The following is a 19143-nucleotide window of genomic DNA, read 5'->3' as shown; positions in this document are numbered from 1 at the left end:
TGACACATTTTATTACTAAATGTTTGATAGTGAGTCAGCAGCCTCCTGAGAGGAATGCGACCCACAAATGCACCTCAAATTGATAATACAATACATGTTTAAATATATTGATGCACGTTCTGCTAATGAGAGAACCATGGCTCTCTGTTTCTTTCCAGCTTTGACACCTGTTTGTGACATTCCTGACACTTTTCCTCCCAGCTTTGTTCCCTCCCCCTCCTCTGTGTGGATCCATGAAGCTGCACAGATCATTATGGAGACCATGAGCCACATGGCGGTAGGACTGGAGCTAAGGTCAGCTTAAGTAAACAGAGTCCTGATGGTGGAGGTGCACTCTGGAGCAGTGAGCCAGCCTCTGATTGATCCAGAATACTATAGCAACAAACCTAGAACCCGCTTGACTCAAAGGCTCTGGGTGCCATTAGGTCTGGTTCAGTATTTTAAAACACTAACAATACCATGGAGAAAGTCACTGATCATATGTTTACATTTTACAAGTGAAATGGCATGCCACTAGTATGAGCTACATGTGTTTATTTATATTTTTCACCTTGGTTGTTAGCAATACACTCTCTCAGGCATAGCCGTGGGAACATGTTTCAAATGGGGGGTGCTGTGGGGATGACACCAGGGCCGGTTTTCACCAATTTGCTGCCCTAGGCAAGATTTTAGCTGGCAAGGAAAAACCTCTACAAAAGACCAATACACTACAAACAGAGAAACGTATTGATATGGTGGACAGCTTATATAAAAAGGATTCAAATGTATTTAGTATTGCCTGAACATGTTTTAATTGGGGGGTGGACTTCACATCCTCTAGGGGGGTCCGGGGGTGCCCCCCCGGGAAGATTTTTTTTAACATTTTAAAGTAAAATGCTTCAATCTGGTGCACTTTGAGCACCCAAACTAGAGACTGATCTAGGGAATACAACTCTAAAACACCCATATGAAAAAGATCGGTTTGCATTTTAATAATCAAATAAGTATCTGAACATATCCAATAACCCATAGCCAATAACAAATAAATGTAGGCTAACTTTTATTTTTGTGGTTCATTTATATCTTATTTTATCAGTTAACATTAATTTATTTATGCATATTGTTAAATATCTCCAGTTTTAAACAATATTTTTGGTTTACTGTCCTACAGTATACATTGGAATGATTTCAAACCTGTTTTTATTTATCCTAATAATTATAGAGGAGTGCCTTGGAAATATTTGTTTACATAAATTGTGATCAAAACGTTTGAGACCCACTGAGATAACTTAGACTAAAGTGAACTATCTATCTAGGAGTCCTTTACCTCACTGAGCCTCTCAGTCTGACAGGAGAGCTCTCCCTCCACATTATTGTAGAAACAGCTTCTTATATCCGTTAGCGCAGCAGAAGCTAACAACATTCCCCGCCGGTACCGGTGCACCCCCTCTCTCTATCTCTCTCTCTCACGCTGGCTGTGAGCTGCGGGCGCCTGATAAGCCAACATCCCCCACTTTCATCACTTACAGCGGCCATCGTACAGGGCAAATGGAAAATGTAACCGGGGTGAAAATGGTATTATCTTTACTTAATTATGAATGTTGTAACATCAAGGCTGAAAATTCTTTTTTTTGGGATTATATTTGTATTTAATCTTGTGGAAGTGTAGTTCCCCTGTCCTCCACCAGGGGGTGCTGCAGCACCCTCAGCACCCCTACTTCCCACGGCCCTGCTCTCAGGAGGGGGTAGTCATACTCTGTTTTACAGTTTTTTTCAATTGCTAAAACACGTTTTTTGAAAGACACAATTCACAAAACCACACACACAAAGTGCAAAACACCTCATATAGGCCTACTGCAAAATGAAGCACTGCACTCAGAACTACATAAATACTTACCAAAACCAAACTTTTGCACCAAATGGCACACACTTCATTTATAGTAAAATACTCTTTGTCCAACCAACTACACACTGTGGTGCTCAATCTAAAGCACACACATTTGTTATGGTGTTCTGTATGTAGAGAATTCTGCATATAAAGATTGTTCAAGTCTACAAAAATATGTGCAGGAACACAAATATACTGTTGTCATCTATTTTTCTCCAAAACAAATTGGTGCAACATTCATGCACAACCCATAGTTACAGCTGTGTAAACAAAAATGATGCCTCTGTCAAACACAGGAAATGGAAAGGAAAACTTTGAGGAAAAAGAAATACAAAAAATATGTTTACAAAAAACAGAGGAAAGAAAAGTGCTGAGGCTGTATCTCGCCACCTAGCTGGGTCTGGCCCCTGCGCCTCATCCACATGCAGAAGAAGCATGCGCATCCATTGGCCTGACGGTCACAGTTTCAACCGTTATGCTGCAAGTAACTTTATTGCATTTGCTTAATTTTATTGAATATTCTTTAAGAAACTGTTTATTTTTTTAATTATTTTTTATGGCCAGACAGATTTTTTTAATATAGGCCTACAGCCCAAAATGTTCTACCAGGCTGAGGATTTTAACCCACATCTCATACAATTCTAGATATGGACTAGCTACTTTGAACTATACAGCAGCTTAGGGACGATTGATTTGAAATCATTAGAACACATGACCTTTTTTTTTGTCCCTCCGCTCCGAGGTAGGGGGTGTCCCCTTTCAACACATCCTCACTCCCAGGTCGGCCTATGTTGACGTTATGTCAAGTCCCCTGTGTCGGCTTTTTCCAACGCAAGGGGGCGGCCCTTAGCGTACATTTTCAACTTTGTCTATAGGCTTCTATATAGCTCCCTAAACGTATGTTGTAGATGACTTGAGATCGCGATCTGCGGGTAGCATTCGCTCGCCCGGCAGCCACTCCCCCCTCAACAACGGGAGGCGTGTGGAGCATAGACTGTATGGTGTGGAGCCAGCGTTGTGCCGTAGATTGAAGGCTTGTAATAGTGGGGGTTCCAAATCCGGCAGCACCAACACCTGGTCTGCCACATGTGGAAGCCCCTCTTTAGTTTTTCACCTGCTGAACCCAGAGTAAAACGCTTTTGTGTGAACAAACTACAGGTGAACAGCAAACACCAGTGTGATTTTGGTGACAGTACGACAATCTAGGCCAAAGTTATAGTGAGGGTTCCGAATCCGGCAGCACCAACACCTGGTCTGCTGAGCATGGGCTCTAGAGCAGGGGTTCCCAACCTTTTTCACCTAGGGCCCCCCCCAAAATGACTCCTGTTGGAATTTGCGACCCCCCAAAACTTTGAAAGTTTAATTATCGCTGTTGCCGATCTGCCCCCCTGCCCGATCTGTACTGTGCATGTGCGAGATGGTCTGCCATACTGGACAACTCCGTACGGCAACCCAACTAAGACACTTGACACAGTGGCGTTTGGCAAAGCACAAAAAGAAAATGGATTTAACTTCTGTTTGGCAGTTATCATACTGAATAAATATTTACTGTGAATGTATGCAAAAATGTATGGCATATAGCTGTCTAACAGAAGTTAAATCTATGTCTCACTTATTCTGACAATGTACTTAACCCCAAATAAAATAACCCAATAAAAAGAGTTGTTAAATAATAGTGAAGTCACGTTGTCATAACAATAACTCATCTCTCCCGGTTTTTTTGTGTTCTTTTTCTGCTTTGCCAAACGCCACTGTGTGCAGTGTCCTATTACAGTTGCCGTATGTAGTTGTCCAGTATGGCGGACCATCTCGCACATGCGCAGTACAGATCGGGCAGGGGGGCAGATCGGCAACAGCGATAATTATCGGGTAGTGACAGCCGTGCCTGGTAACAGCGGTTACAACCCCCCCCCCCCCCCCCCCCCCACACACACACACACACACACACGGCAACAGCAGTAATTAAAGTTTAAAGTCTCAAAAATGCTACAACTACTGTCACAAACTGGATGAATGTGAAGTATTTCCTTAAAGGAGGATGAAAGCGTAATTAAGGAGCACTATTGGAGTGACTTTGTTGGTTATTGGACTCAGGATTAATGAATTTGGATGCCCGCTGTATCAAGAAATTAGAGGACGGCGCAAGTGGAAACAATTCACAAAGGGATTCAACTGTTAAAACACATGCTCAAAGTAAGCCTGATTTTGGCGATGTGTTTATGTGGATTAAAAAATCGTAAATAATCTACAAAATGGAGGAGACCGATCTGATCGGAGCAACTGTGACAAATAATCCAATTGAGACCGACACTTTACGCGCAGAAGAAACATTTATATTAAAGAAAAAATGATACATTTCTGTCTTTGTATGCTTTTATTAGCTACTAACTTGCAAATGTATGCATCATATTTATTTGAAATGTCGAAGAACAGGACACTTCAAAAGAATATACTATGTCTAATAAATAAATGGTAATATGGTTGCATAGGCCTGTATAAAACAAAAATGAAAACTGGCATATTAAGCAGGTAAATCAAATGCTTGTCTGCCATGGAACAGGTAGCAAAGAGAAGACGAGGTTCAAGTAGGTTCATTAATGTGAACCTTGGGCTTGCACGCCCGCAGCCAGGGATGGAATGTCCGGTGTAATGTGAGTGACAGCCAGTCTAAAGTCGTTGTGAACGTCCAGTGTGTTGCGTGCTTTTGTTTTGATGGCAACAAGTGCGCTGAAGGCTGTTTCTGATAGATATGTCGTACTGAATGGGAGTATAATCCTGGTCGTGGCATGCAGTGTGATCTTTGGAGCGAGGCTTGGTCCTTTGAGAATCCAAAACTTTTTAAATCCTTTTTCCTGGAAGTATTTCTTTGACAGCGAGTCAGCTTGGATGTCGGTGAGCTCATCTTCGTAATCCAGGTATTCCACATCCTCAACTTTGGCAATAAAGGGATCTAAAACCCACAATTCCTTGGAGACATACTCGTCTATGTCAGCGAACCGTGATTGCATTTCCGTTTGCAGTGCGTTCATATGGCGGATGAACTCGCGACGTACAGGCACCGTTTCAGGATTGTTTTGGGATTGTTTCAGCAGTAGTGGAAACTGTTGCAGCTCCCCCTTCTCCATTTTCTCGACCCTGTACTCCAGTTTGCGCACAAATGCATCATTGGAGAATGTTGGACTCCACGCCTTGCAGACGCTTGTTTGTTTCATTGTAGAGACCAGAGGCGCGGGAAGGTATTTTGAGTGGGGGTGCTGAGGTGCTGGACTCCAGTGAACACTATTACGGGCACTATAGAGCACGCACAAAAAAACTCCCCACACGCAAACACACAGTAAACCCGCGACTGTTACAATGAAGGCTCGATAATCAGCTCACGGCATATAGGCAGGGGTAAAGTGCTATTTTTTACGAGTGGGGAATGGACCTCACCTCCTCTAGGGGGGTCCGGGGGGATGCTCCCCCGGGAAGATTTTTTTTAAATGTTGAAGTTAAAAGCATCAATCTGGTGCACTTTGAGAGCAACATTAAGAGATCTATGGATACATCTCTCAACACCCAGATGAAACACAACTGTAAGCAGATGTTCTTTTTCTTTATGGATATTTTACAAATCACTCCCCTTTCAAACTGTATTCTTGTTTTACTGCCATATAGTATTTCATAACTGTTTTTCCTTTATTCTCTTATTTTTTTTATAACTATAATGATCATATGAAGGTGTGCCGCGGAAATAATCTTTTGAATAATTGTTGAGCAAACCGTTTGAGACCCACTGAGATAACTTAGACTAAAGTTAACTATCTAAACACTTAGAATCCTTTAGCTCACCTGAGCCTCTCAGTCTGAGAGGAGAGCTCTCCTCCAGCTTGTTGTGGAACAAACAGCTCCGTATGTCCGTTAGTGCAGCTAGCTAACCAGATGCTAACAACACGGTCCCTGCTGCTGGCACCGGTCCCTCCCTCTCCCCCTCTCTCACACACACTAAATGCGCTATTTCCGCACACACACAGAGCCGCGAGCTTGAATGACACAAGCACACTTTTATTTCCATGCAACTCTCTGATTGGTCTGGTGTCTTGCCTCTGTTGCATTCACTGAACACGGGAAATTACAGTCCTGCCGTCCTTTCTAGTGTCTTGATGAGGTTCACGTAAAGCACGGTTAATGTATTATATTATTGAGGTAGAATTGTCCGGGGCTACAGAAAAAACATTTGGGGCAGGCCAAAATATTATTTTACCAACAATGTGGAATTTATTGGCTACATATTACACAGATTATGCACAGCGGGAGCAGCAATAACCGTCAAATAATAATTCAGACAGGGGAGCTCCGCACCCCCTGCCTGCCGCTAGGGGGTGCTGCAGCGCCCTCAGCACCCCCCTTCCCGCGCCCATGGTAGAGACTGAAGATGTCGGCCAGCCAGGTATGCTGTTTTAATCCAGAATGACTCAGTCACTTGCTCTGACAGTGCGCGGTTACGAGTTTGTAGAAACTCTTCAATTTTTTCCTTCAGTTCTACAAAGCGTGCCAGCACTCGGCCGCGTGAGAGCCAGCGCACCTCGGTGTGCAGGAGGAGGGTTTGGCGCGCTTCATCCTCGCACAAGTCTGCGAATAGACGCTTGTTGGTGGGGTGACCTTTGATGAAATTGACTATTTTAATAACAGTTGAGAGTGTTTCGCTGAAGTCTTCTGACAGTTTCTTGCTGGCCAGGTCCTGGCGATGTATCACAAAGTGAAATATTGTGCAGTGTGGGGCCTTTTCTTTCAAGCGACTGTTAAATCCCTTGTTTTTCCCCATCATTGAGGCAGCTCCGTCTGTGCAACATGCAACTAAATTCTCATAGGAAAGCTTGTGGGATGAGAGGTAAGAATCCACTGCAGTAAAAATGTCCTCACCCCGGGTGGTAGTGGTAAGGTTGACTGACATAAGAATGTCCTGCTTCAAATCTTCCCAATCTATATATTGCACATAAACGATCAGCACAGCCTCGTCTGCTACAGTTGTGGTTTCATCAAGTTGTATGGCAAATGGCCCCTTTCCAAGCTTTTCGAGCAGCTGCAGCTCGCAGTTACTTGCCATCTTCTCAATTCTGTCTTTCACCGTATTGTTTGACAGTGGTACAGTTTTTAGCTTCTCTGCGACCTGCGGGCCGCAGAGTTTCTCAGCCATCTTAATGCAAGCTGGCTTAATGAGCTGCTCGCCAATGTTGTGCGGTTTCTTTGCCTTTGCTATTAAAAGTGCACATTCAAAAGAGGCCTCGCTGCCAGCCCTAACAAACGCTGTTCTAATATCCATTGGCTTGTTTGCCTTTGCAAGGTGTTGTTTCGAAATGAAAAAGTCCCGATCACGCCCGACTGTTTCTGGGTGCATGGTCTGTTGGTGTCTCTTCATTTTGCTGGGTTTCATGCTTTCGTTGGCTAGCTTCTCTCTGTATACCACACACTCTGGGCGGGTTTTGTCCGTTCCCTCCATGAAACTGAAGTTAAGATAGCTCTCTAGGTAGGTCCTCATTTTCTTTTTGATTGCAGATGAGCTGTCATTTCCTTTACGTTTTTCAGACATTTTTAGACACAAATATTCACCTTATGACAGTTTGCTGCGCTAGCTAGCAAGCGCAGCAAACTGTTATTATTATGAAAGTTGACACAGTAACGTCAATGTTGGCGCCAATCGGAGGAGTATCAGATGAATTTTTTTAATTTTAATTTTAGTTAATCAATTAATTTCTATATTTTATTGTAATATAGACAAAGCTTTTAGCGCCAATCATGTATTGCGTTACAATATGTAAAAAAAATGATACGTAAAAAAAAAATTGTATGTACATTTTTTTTTTTTTTAAATTCTAAATATGATATTAGGCCTCAAATCATCTGAGGTCTGGCGCCCCCCCTGCGATCTTTGGCGACCCCCCAGGGGGGTCGCGACCCCCAGGTTGGGAACCACTGCGTCTAGAGAAACCGTGCAGATCTCGCCTATTGACAACCGGGATTAGCCTTGTCGGAAAAAAATAACATTAACAGCGTGAGAGAGGCACAGGTACAATAGCAATAATACATTTTATTTGAGGGCAGCTTTCAAAACATTCAATGTCACCTTACAATACACAAATAAATAAAATACGAGTGGCATTACAATACAAAAATGTGTTGCATATAAAACCACAGAGGAAAATTACATTCTAAGGAGCAATTCAAGTGAGTAAAGCCAGTTTTGAACTAATTATTCATTAGGCTATATTTGAAATAACAGTGTCTGACTATATCATAATACAGTATGTGATATCATTACTTGTCATTTTTGAAAAATAAGCAATGCAAGTTTATTTATATTGCACTGAACAACAAAGCAAGTCAATGTGTTTTACCAAAGCAGTTAAAACATTGAGACATGGTGCAAACAAATTATCAAATATCTTTTCAAATGTAACAATTTCAAAAACATTCATTTAAAAAGCCAAGAGTTACAAATTAGGATGGTTTAAAAATAACTACAGTGTGGCACATCTAAATCTTCATAGAATAACTAAATCAGAATAGAGAACCAGATCATTTAAAACAACATGAGGTATGCATTGCGCAGTTTAATGCACCACATGACACACATGAAATCCTGTTGTAGCTGGAGGGGCGAAGAGGCTGTGACTAAAGGAAAGTGAAGAATAAGTGATGTGTGTTTTGTTTGTTGGTCTATTAATGAACTGACTCTTGCTCCATGCTTAAGTGTTAGCCAAGTCTTTAATGAAGCTCTTGTTCCGGTCCCTTACCGTACATCTGTATTCAAACATAGGTCACAACTATGTGGCGACACCTTGTGGTAGGAGTGTGTATCTATCTAATCAACACATCCCCCTTTCTTTGAGGTAATATAAACAAATAGTGCAACATACATTTTAACCAAACATTTTGATTTCTCTACCATTCCATAAGAAATAAACATCTGGTCTAATGTACTCAGACTGCTAACTAGCACAAACTTGAAAATTGTCTAAACATTTACACCATTTTAACATCCATTAAACCAGTCTCTCAATTACAGATTCAGTTTATCTGGTTTTCTGATTTCCCTTGTAGATCTTCTGACCACATGTTCACTTGGAGTGTTAGTATCACAGTCTGTCTGTGGTGAAGGTGTGGACTCAGACTCAATGATGGATTCACTGAGCTGTTGACCAGCCTCTTTTGTTTTCATAAGACTGCGACGATTGCGTCTGAAGATTTGTCCTTCCTCTGTCCTCACAGTGAAGGATCGCGGTGCTACTTCCTGAAGAACAGTGGCTTTAGTTCTCCATCCATCAGGACCCTCAATCCTGACTGTGTCATTACTTGATGGTAATGGAAGCTGCTTAGCTGTTCTGTCATAGCATGTTTTCTGCTTCATCTTTTGTTGTTGTAGTTGGTGTTGCAGCTTTGGGTGTCTCTTTTGCTTTGAATAGCTTGGCAGTGTGGTGCGTAACTTAGGATTCATCAGAAGTTCAGCAGGTGACAGTCCACACTCCAGAGGTGAGGCTCTGTAGCTGAGTAAAGCGAGGTATGGGTCTGAGCCACTCTCATCAGCTTTCTTTAGAAGTTGCTTGAGAATGTGAACTCCCTTTTCAGCTTTCCCATTTGACTGTGGATAATGAGGAATTGAGGTCACATGCTTAAAGTCGTACTGTTCAGCAAATTCTTGCCACTCTCTGCTATTGAAACACGGCCCGTTGTCACTCACTACTGTGGTAGGTATGCCATGTCTGGCAAAAATTGATTTTGAAGGTGTTATGACACATGTTGATGATGAGTTTGATAGTAGTTCCATTTCAGGAAAGTTTGAGTAATAGTCAATGACCACTAAATAGTCTTTACCTTTGAGATGAAACAAATCCATTCCAACTTTATCCCATGGTGCTGTTGGCACATCAGTCACCATCATGGGCTCTTTAGTCTGTTTGTTTCTGTGTGTCTGGTATGTGTCACACGTACCAATCAGTCTCTCGATGTCTTTATTTATTCCCGGCCAGAAAACACTGTCTCTCGCCCGTCTTTTGCATTTTTCAACACCCAGATGACCTTCATGTATTCTTTGTAGTACTTCCTGTCTCAATGCGCGTGGAATGACAATCCTGTGTTGTTTCAGTAATAATCCATCAACGACACTCAGTTCACCTCTGATGTGGTAGAAGAGCGGACAGGAACCTACAGGCCATCCATTTAGCATGTTTGCAATGACACACTGCAGCTCTGTGTCTTTTGCTGTTTCTTCAGCTATCTGTCTGGACTTTGTGTCTGATACAGGAAGAGCAGCAGACACCATGTTCACATGACTTTTCACATCCTCTTCAGTTGTACTCACATAATCCACTGTAGGTGCTCGTGAGAGAACGTCAGCAAGTATCAGGTGCTTTCCAGGTGTGTAGATCAGCTCAAAGTCATATCTCTGCATCTTCATCATGAGACGCTGTATCCTTGGTGTCATTTCACTTAAATTCTTTTTAATGATGGATACAAGTGGACGATGATCTGTCTCTACTGTGAATTAAGGTAGGCCATAAACGTAGGTGTGGAACTTCTCCATGCCATAAACCAGTCCCAGACATTCTTTTTCTATTTGAGCATATCTGCACTCAGTCTGTGTCATTGACCTGGAAGCATAGGCCTCTGGTTTTCCAATGCTCACCTTCAACTTGTAGGAGCACTGCGCGTATTCCATCCTTTGAAGCATCTGTTGAAACTTTAATCTTCTTTGTTGGGTCAAAGAATGTCAATACAGGTGCAGTTGTGAGCGTCTGTCCGAGTGTTTTCCACTTTTGCTCATGTTTGACTGTCCATTTAAACTCATTTTCTTTGTGCAGGAGCTCACGGATGCAAGATGTCTTTGCAGATAGGTTTGGAATAAATGTACCTATGAAGTTGACCATCCCCATAATTAGGGATGTCTCGATCACCTTTTTTTGCTCCCGATCCGATTCCGATCATTTGATTTTGACAATTTGCCGATACCGATTTCTCCCGATCCGATCTTTATGCAATGCATTAAGAGAAAAAAAAGCATTCAAGTTGTCCCTTAAGGTTATTTTTTTATTTAAATTTGATATTCTGGTGAATATTTCTAATGTAAAATCTTCAATAGACATAGCATCATCTTCAATAACGTTACTATTATACAGTATAAATATTCACCAAAAATTATTCCAAACCATATTCTTCCAAACTCTCTGCTGTAGTATGACCAACAGGAGACTATTGATGTGTGTGGTGAGTTTGGTAGAAATATAATAGTAACGTTATTGAAGATTATACCATATTTATTGAAGATTTTACATTAGAAATATTCCCCAAAATTATTCAAAAGCACATTCTTCCAAACTCTCTGCTGTAGTATGACCAACAGGAGACTATTGATGTGTGTAGTGAGTTTGGTAGTAATATACTGTATAATAGTGAAGTGATTGAATATTATTGTGTTCTCTTTTTTCGGTGTTACACTTTGCAGACGTTCCCTGAGCACTCGTTTCTTCTCCGGCTGCGGAAGGACACCAATTTAATGTGTCCAGTTTGGAGGACAGCACGTATTGGCTTTTTTTGATCAACATGTGATTGTAGTTCGTTGTCAACCTTACCACGGTACTTAGGAGACGTAATTTGTGTCTCAATAACGTTTTGTTCATGAGTTATTGGGAGCCTGAAGAGGCTTCAACAACGGCCACAGCCGCCGGCGTAGTGACACCGTTTGTAGTAGTAGCAGAGTGATTTTATAGCAATTGATCGAATCCGCGCTGCTGCGCGAGTCAACAGAGCGTGCGTGTGATATATTTAGTAGCAGGATGTGCACTGAAAAATAGGGCTCCCCCGAAAGCAAATGGGTAATTCGAACACTGGCTACGAGCGAAACAATCTTAAGGCCGTTAGTACAGAACTCTAGCTAAACTGATCGATGTACTTATTGGATCTGCACAAACAAGCTTAGATAACATCCTGAGAGTCCACAGATGATAAAAATATAAGGATCATCACTGAGCGATCAGAACTCGTGACAGCGGAAGCAAATACAGACAACACACGAGTAGCTTTAGGTAGCAAAACACGGAGATATGCTCACTTTAGCTGTTATTCTGATCAAAAGTCGTGTTCAATGGCATTACAACGAGAAAAAACTTGGCTGAAGGTTAATCCATAGGTTATAGCAATGTGTCTGTCACTTTGAATTTTTTTTTGATAATCCATAATTCAATTTTTATGCAAAAATCGGAGAAGAAAAATGTGCTGCTAATGGTAGCCACCAGAGGTTAGCGCAGCTTCCGGTTTTTCTACGCGTCTCTCTCACTCCTTATTTGGTAACCTGTGTGTGTATGGGGAACTTTCCCTCGATTCCATTGGCTCTGACGGTTAGAAAGAGATGGCAATCAGCAAAATCGACCTAGGTGGTCCAGAGGTATGGAAAATCCACCCAAAGGACCCCAGAAGTGGGTTTTGTTTTGCTAAACCTCTCTAAAAAGGTCAAATGTCAATTGTTTTTGCATCAATCTTGATACAGAGTACTTATTGTATGTTGTACTTTGGATTCCTAAAGCTTTTAGTCTACCTTACAATCATCCAAGGGTAGTTTTCACTATAAGTAAAACATATTTTTGGGACGGACACTATAATTTACAGTTTTTTACTATGTTCAATCTGAATTTTCTTTAAAATAAAAAACATCTATATTGATTCTTACTTTTTTTTTTTTACAAGTCTTTTTATTTCATTATAGTGTACAATAATCGATGCCATTTCATATATTGTAATATCACAGTACACTCCTTCTGACTTTTCTAAATCCAACTCACAGGTTTATCATTACTCTGAGAAAAAAGATTATTAATTTAACCCTTTTAGAAGGGAAGATATGGTCATTTGTTCTGGGAATGTCATTTTCGAGCCTGAGACCTGAAAAACAGGCTCAGTGCTTAAGGGGCCCTTCTACCAAAAACAAACAATTACTAATGCTAGCTAATGTTTGTTCATACTCTTTCTTAAAAGTGTCTCTTTGTTTTAATATCTAGAGTTCCATCCTGTCATCCTGTCTGGTCAGGTATACCTTTGCAATGTATGTACACCACTAAGCATAATCCTGTAGTGTAATGCAATATAGGATATTATATTGAAATATAAATTCAGCACACATTTGTCCTTGCTTACCCTCTCAGTGCATCTGTTACCGTATGATATGTCAATGCTGCACTATCAATATGTTTGGTGTCCCCTAATGTTGCTGCATTACTGTTGAGAATGCACTGCACTATGCGCACGTGTCTCTGTGTTCCTGTCAGAGTGAATTCCAGTTGTAGATCGGCCTCCAGAGAGCCTGTCAACACATCCCAAACGGTGAGCTGCATCTGTGACAGAGCGCTCAACGGTACTGACAGCGACCTCTCCTCCATCACACCTATTCAGAACAAAGGTAAAGGGAGTCTTTTTTTACATCCAACTCTCTGTCTTTATTCGCACACATGCATGCAGATGTTGTACTCTTTGTATTTCTTCTATTTCTTCCATGTAAGTAGTGAGCAGCCCAGAGGAGGTGCTGCTTCCCGCTCTTCCAGTAACAGCTTTTGTAGAGAAGGGTACATCACCCCACAACAAGTGTACAACCTGCTGAGTGCAGAGGAAGGCCAGCCTGCTTTGTATGATCCTTACTATATTCTCATCATGGACTGTGGCAGCACAGAGAGGTGAGTGCTCTATCATATACTATACTGATTTTAAAACAGAGTAGACTGGCCTCAAAAGTTACCAGCTTTTTATAAACCCATCCATTTCAACTTCACAAAGAGAGCATTGATTTTAGGACTGTGGGAGTGTATTTGTTTGGACTGTAACCCATTGAAGATAATTAATAAATTTCTATCATAATCCATTCCATACATATATCATCTGAAGACATGTATATCTATTTGTTGTGTGTAAATTCATATCTACAAAAAAGTAATAGACCTCTGAACCACCAATGTGTTTTTAAAACAATGAATGCCCAACTATAGGTCATGCTGTGAGGTGATTTTGAGTGAATTTGTATCGAGCACACAGGACATGACATAAGTAAAAAGTAAATAAATGCAGCATAAATACAGGAATAAATACAGTAATACAAAAATAAAAGAATAAATAAATGTGGCAAAAAAACTGAAATAAAGAAATTACATTACACTTGTTAGCGATTTACATACTCAATACTGTGGGAAATCCCCACAGGAGTAATTTGGGGTGAAGTGTCTTGCCCATGGACACAACAGCATGCTGACTTCAGTGGGGTTTGAACCTGTGCTCCCCTGATCCGAACATCAACGCACTAGCCCACTGCGCCACGCGCCTCCCAGGAATAAATAAATCTATGAGAATAAAACAGAACACACATTATTATACATATTTAATGTATGTAACATGTATTTCTAATGTAAAGTAATAGTAAGATGTTAATGGACCTGTGTGTGATTTTGGCTCAATGGGGTAAATGGATGTCTTCCAACCAGAGGGCCAGTGGTTCAACTCCCAGCATGCTCTGTTGTTTTGTTATTTTCCCTGACTGAGCTGCCGGGGAGGAACTATTGCAAGTTCTTTAAAAAACAATAACTCTCGCAAACTCTCGTAAAAACGTTTTGTCAGTTTGTCTGAGTATGATGACTCCGATCCTGACCCTCGTGTGGGGGAGGAGCAGTATGACACGGGTCAGCCAGATGAAAATGATGATTTCCAGGATGAAGAGAGCCAAGGAAAACCTGTGGAGAAGGATAATAAAAAGAGTTTCATAGACTTCAATTCTATGAACTCAAGTCATGCAGCCCCTAGTGGACATGTTCAAGTATTACAACCAGGGCCCCCAACAAGGACAGCAGCATCAGCACAGCAGCATCACTCCATCCAAGTCAGACAAAGCTCTCGGACAGAAAGCAATGACTTTATTCAAGTAATTCAGCGACAAAACGAAATCACTGAAATGCTAATGAAGGAGCAATGCTTAACATTACTCCCATCCAGAGAAATACCCATCTTTAAAGGAGAGCCATTACAGTACCTTTCATTCATCAGAATGTTCGAACATACAATAGAAGATAAAACTGACAATTACAAAGACAGGCTGTTCTTTCTAGAGCAGTATACTGAAGGCCAAGCTAAAGACTTGGTCAAAAGTTGCCAATACATGGATTCTAAAAAGGGCTTTTTGGAAGCCAAAAGACTGCTCCAAGAGAACTATGGACATCAACTCTTAATCGCAGCAGCTTGTTTGGACAAAATGTTGAATTGGAATGCCATCAAGAGTGAAGATAGAAAAGCATTGCATTCTTATGCTATCTTTCTTCGTGGATGTTGCAACACAATGGAAGATGTTGAGTTTTTGGATGAAATGAATAGCACATCAAACATGAGAAATGTAATCATGAAACTCCCATTTAAACTTAGGGAAAAGTGGAGAACAACTGCATATGCATATTATGAACACAATAAGACAAGAGCAAAGTTTCCAATATTGGTCGACTTCATTGAAAAGCATGCACGCATTGTATCAGACCCCATGTTTAGAGACATACAGGATGTCATGCCAAAAAGGGATATTAAAGTGTACAAATCACCCAGCAATAAGCCTGCTCATGGTTATAAGGGAAGTAGTTTTGTTACTGTGACAAGCCCAGGAGTCAATGAAGAGCAAAAACCTTTCCAAAACATCAAATCAGACCATAAAGGCATTACTGTTCAGAAGCGCTGTGTATTTTGTGCAGGAGAACACACCTCTGAAACATGTAAGATGAACAACAAATCTCACAAGGAAAAGATTGACTGCTTAAAGGCACAAGGAATTTGCTTTGGCTGTCTAACAAAAGGACATCTGAGCAAAGACTGTCAGAAAAGAATGAAATGTGAAGTTTGTTCAATGAAACATCCAACAATATTGCACATCTACAAGAAAAGGATTGAACAAAAGGACAACTCTGATAAATACACCCAAGCAGCTTCTGTAAGCAGTGCATTAGTCTTTTTAAATGGCAGAAACCACACTGGGGCCGGTGGTCAACAAACCCTACCAATTATCTCAGTTCAAATAAAGTTGTCAAACTCGAACCAGACTGTGCAGACTTACGCATTTATGGATCAGGGAAGCACTGCAAGTTTTTGTACTGAAACCCTTCAACAAGATTTGCATGCCAAAGCCAAGAGAACAAAAATCCTCTTAAAAACAATGGGTCAGGAGAAAATGATTGACACTTCCTATGTCCAAGGTCTTGAAGTGAGTTGCATTGAAGGCAATGATTTTTATCAGCTGCCTAAAGTATACACACAAGAGGACATTCCTGCTGGAAAAGAGCACATTCCCACTCAAGAGACCATAAATAAATGGAAATATCTAAGAGAGATTAAGTTGCCTGAATTGGATTGTCAAATCGGGTTGCTTATAGGAACAAATGCACCCAAGCTAATGGAGCCGTGGAAAATAATAAACAGTAAAAATGGAGGACCCTTTGCCGTTAAGACAGTCCTAGGTTGGGTTGTGAATGGACTGAATCAGGAAACCACTGAATCTGAGAATACTTCATATGCTGTTGTTAATCGGATATCAGTGACAGATTTAGGTGAGCTGCTGGTGCAGCAATACAACCATGACTTTCCAGAGAAAGGTTGTGATGAGAAGAAAGAGATGTCAGTTGAAGACAAACAATTTTTAAAGATCATGTCAGATTCAGCTCAAATCAAAGATGGAGATTATCAGCTTGAACTTCCATTTAAACAGAAGAATATCATGATGCCAAACAATCGCAAACTTGCAGAGCAGAGAGCAGAATCATTTAAAAGGACATTCAAAAGGAACAAAGTTTTCCATGATGAATATAAAACATTCTTGGAGGCTGTGATAGCAAAAGGTCACGCTCAGCCACTGCCCCAAGAACAGCTCAAACCTGAGAGTGGAAGGGTGTGGTACATACCACATCATGGGGTTCATCACCCAAAGAAGGGCAAGATTCGTGTAGTGTTCGATTGTTCCGCATCTTATCAAGGATATTCATTAAATGACAAGCTTATTCAGGGTCCCAATCTTACCAACACGCTACTTGGTGTGCTCATTCGATTCAGACAATAACAGATAGCTTTCATTGCTGATGTCGAGGGGATGTATCATCAGGTCAAGGTAGCTCCTGCCGATCAAGATTATCTTCGCTTTCTTTGGTGGCCAGGAGGAGATGTCAGTTTACCTCTCGCTGAGTACAGGATGACGGTACATCTATTTGGTGCCGCTTCATCAGCAAGTTGTGCAACCTATGCTCTCACTAAAAACACTGAAGACAACAAAGATGATTTCTCTGCAGAAGCTGTTGACACTGTCGGAAAAAATGTCTATGTTGACGACTGCTTAAAATCTGTCGCTTCTGCTGATCAAGCTGTGAAGTTATGTGAAGAACTCAAGGACCTTTTTGCAAAGGGAGGTTTCAATCTGACAAAGTGGACAAGCAACAGTAAAACTGTGCTGGCATCCATCCTAAAGAGTGAAAAGCCCAAAGAGGTAGAAAACCTTGACTTAGAGACCCAAGACAATCTTCCAATAGAAAGAGCCCTAGGGATACAGTGGCATGTGGAGGAAGATGTTTTCTAGTTTCAAGTCTTCTTAAAATCTCAACCAGCCACAAGGAGAGGCATCCTTTCAACAGTCTGCTCTGTGTATTACCCACTTGGATTTCTTTCACCATTTATCTTCACTGAAAAGCATGTCCTACAAGAGTTGTGCAAACTCAATTGTGGGTGGGACGAAGAAATCCCGGAGGCTCTCAAGAAACAGTGGCAAAGATGGCTCATGGGATTAAAGCAGATAGAAAGCTTCAAGATTGATCGATGTATCAAACCAAAGAATTATGGACAAATTAAATCTGCACAATTGCACCATTTCAGTGATGCAAGCGAGATTGGATACGGTGTTGTCACCTACCTTAAGATGATAAATGAAGATGAAGACGTTCACATATCCTTCATGTCAGGAAAGTCACGTGTCGTGCCAATGAAAATGGTCACTGTCCCAAGATTGGAGCTCACAGCAGCAGTACTGGCAGTACGCATGGACAAGATGATCAGAACCGAGCTGCAAATCCCATTATGCAAATCTGTTTTCTGGACTGACAGTACATCTGTTCTGAGATACATCATGAATGAAACGCTAAGGTTTCAGACATTTGTAGCCAACAGCATAAGTCTGATCAGAGAAGCAACAGCAACATCACAGTGGAAATACATCAACACTAAACTGAATCCAGCAGATTATGCATCTTGGCAGCAGAATGGTTCCTGAAATGTGAGACTTGGATAAATGGTCCATTGTTTCTGAAAAAACCTGAGGACAAATGGCCGGAGTTTCCGGACGCACTTAAAATGGTCAATGACAGCTATCCTGATGATCCAGAGGTGAAGAAGGAAAAATTCAACGTGAACCCAACCATTGCAACTGACCTAAATGCCACAAGCAAGCTAGTGCATCACTACTCTGATTGGAGGAAACTGAAAAGAGCAGTTGCATGGTTCCTTGAAGTAAAACATCTCTTGCTGCTTTTAAGTAAGAAGAGGAAGGAAGTTACTTCTACTCAAGCAAAAATAACCAAATCGAATAAAGCTAATTGAGAAGGAGATGAGAGTGTTTAAAGACTCTATGAGAGGTCTCACACTCTCTAAGGACAACTTGGATAAGGCTGAAGCAGCAGTGTTGTGTTTCTGTCAAAAACAGTCTTTTCCAGAGGAAGTGGAAACTTTGAAAAGGGGAAAACCTATCAAAGGAAGTAGCACACTGTATAAATTGGATCCAGTGTACGAGAATGAACTGGTAAAGGTTGGAGGAAGGCTAAATAAAATGGCAATGCCTGAGGAAGCAAAGCACCCAACCATTCTTGGGAAACACCACCATGTCTCTCAAACCATACTTCGAGATATTCATCAACAAGTTGGCCACAGTGGAAAGAATCATATGTTATCCAGGTTAAGACAAAAATACTGGATACCATGTGCCAATGCATTAGCCAGAAAAATAATATCTGAATGTACTGTGTGCAGACGCATGCATGGAAATGCAGGAGAACAAAAAATGTCAGATCTGCCAAAAGACAGAATTACACCAGACCTACCACCATTCACATATGTTGGAGTGGATTACTTTGGCCCACTGGAAGTGAAAAGAGGACGAGGCATTGTGAAACGATATGGAGTTATCTTTACCTGTCTAACAACCAGAGCGGTGCACTTGGAAGTAGCTCATTCGTTAGATACAGATTCATGCATTAATGCCT

At 41.2% G+C, this 19143-nt stretch overlaps 1 protein-coding gene across 1 annotated transcript; it reads left to right on the top strand.

Annotated features, from left to right (window-relative positions):
* Positions 1-136: 136 nt before the first annotated feature.
* LOC307044653 (uncharacterized protein) lies at positions 137-17401 on the top strand (the record flags this gene model as incomplete). Its single annotated transcript, XM_079689964.1, has 3 exons — positions 137-294; positions 13393-13563; positions 14495-17401. 3 exons carry the CDS (start codon positions 137-139, stop codon positions 16959-16961), a joined length of 2796 nt encoding a protein of 931 aa, XP_079546090.1. The 3' UTR covers positions 16962-17401.
* Between the last annotated feature and the right edge of the window lie 1742 nt (positions 17402-19143).

Source organism: Notothenia rossii (genome assembly GCF_949606895.1).
Source record: "Notothenia rossii genome assembly, chromosome: 6".
NCBI classification, from domain to species: domain Eukaryota; kingdom Metazoa; phylum Chordata; class Actinopteri; order Perciformes; family Nototheniidae; genus Notothenia; species Notothenia rossii.
Note: the sequence above shows the minus strand (reverse complement) of the source record. Positions and strands in the feature narration are given on the sequence as shown.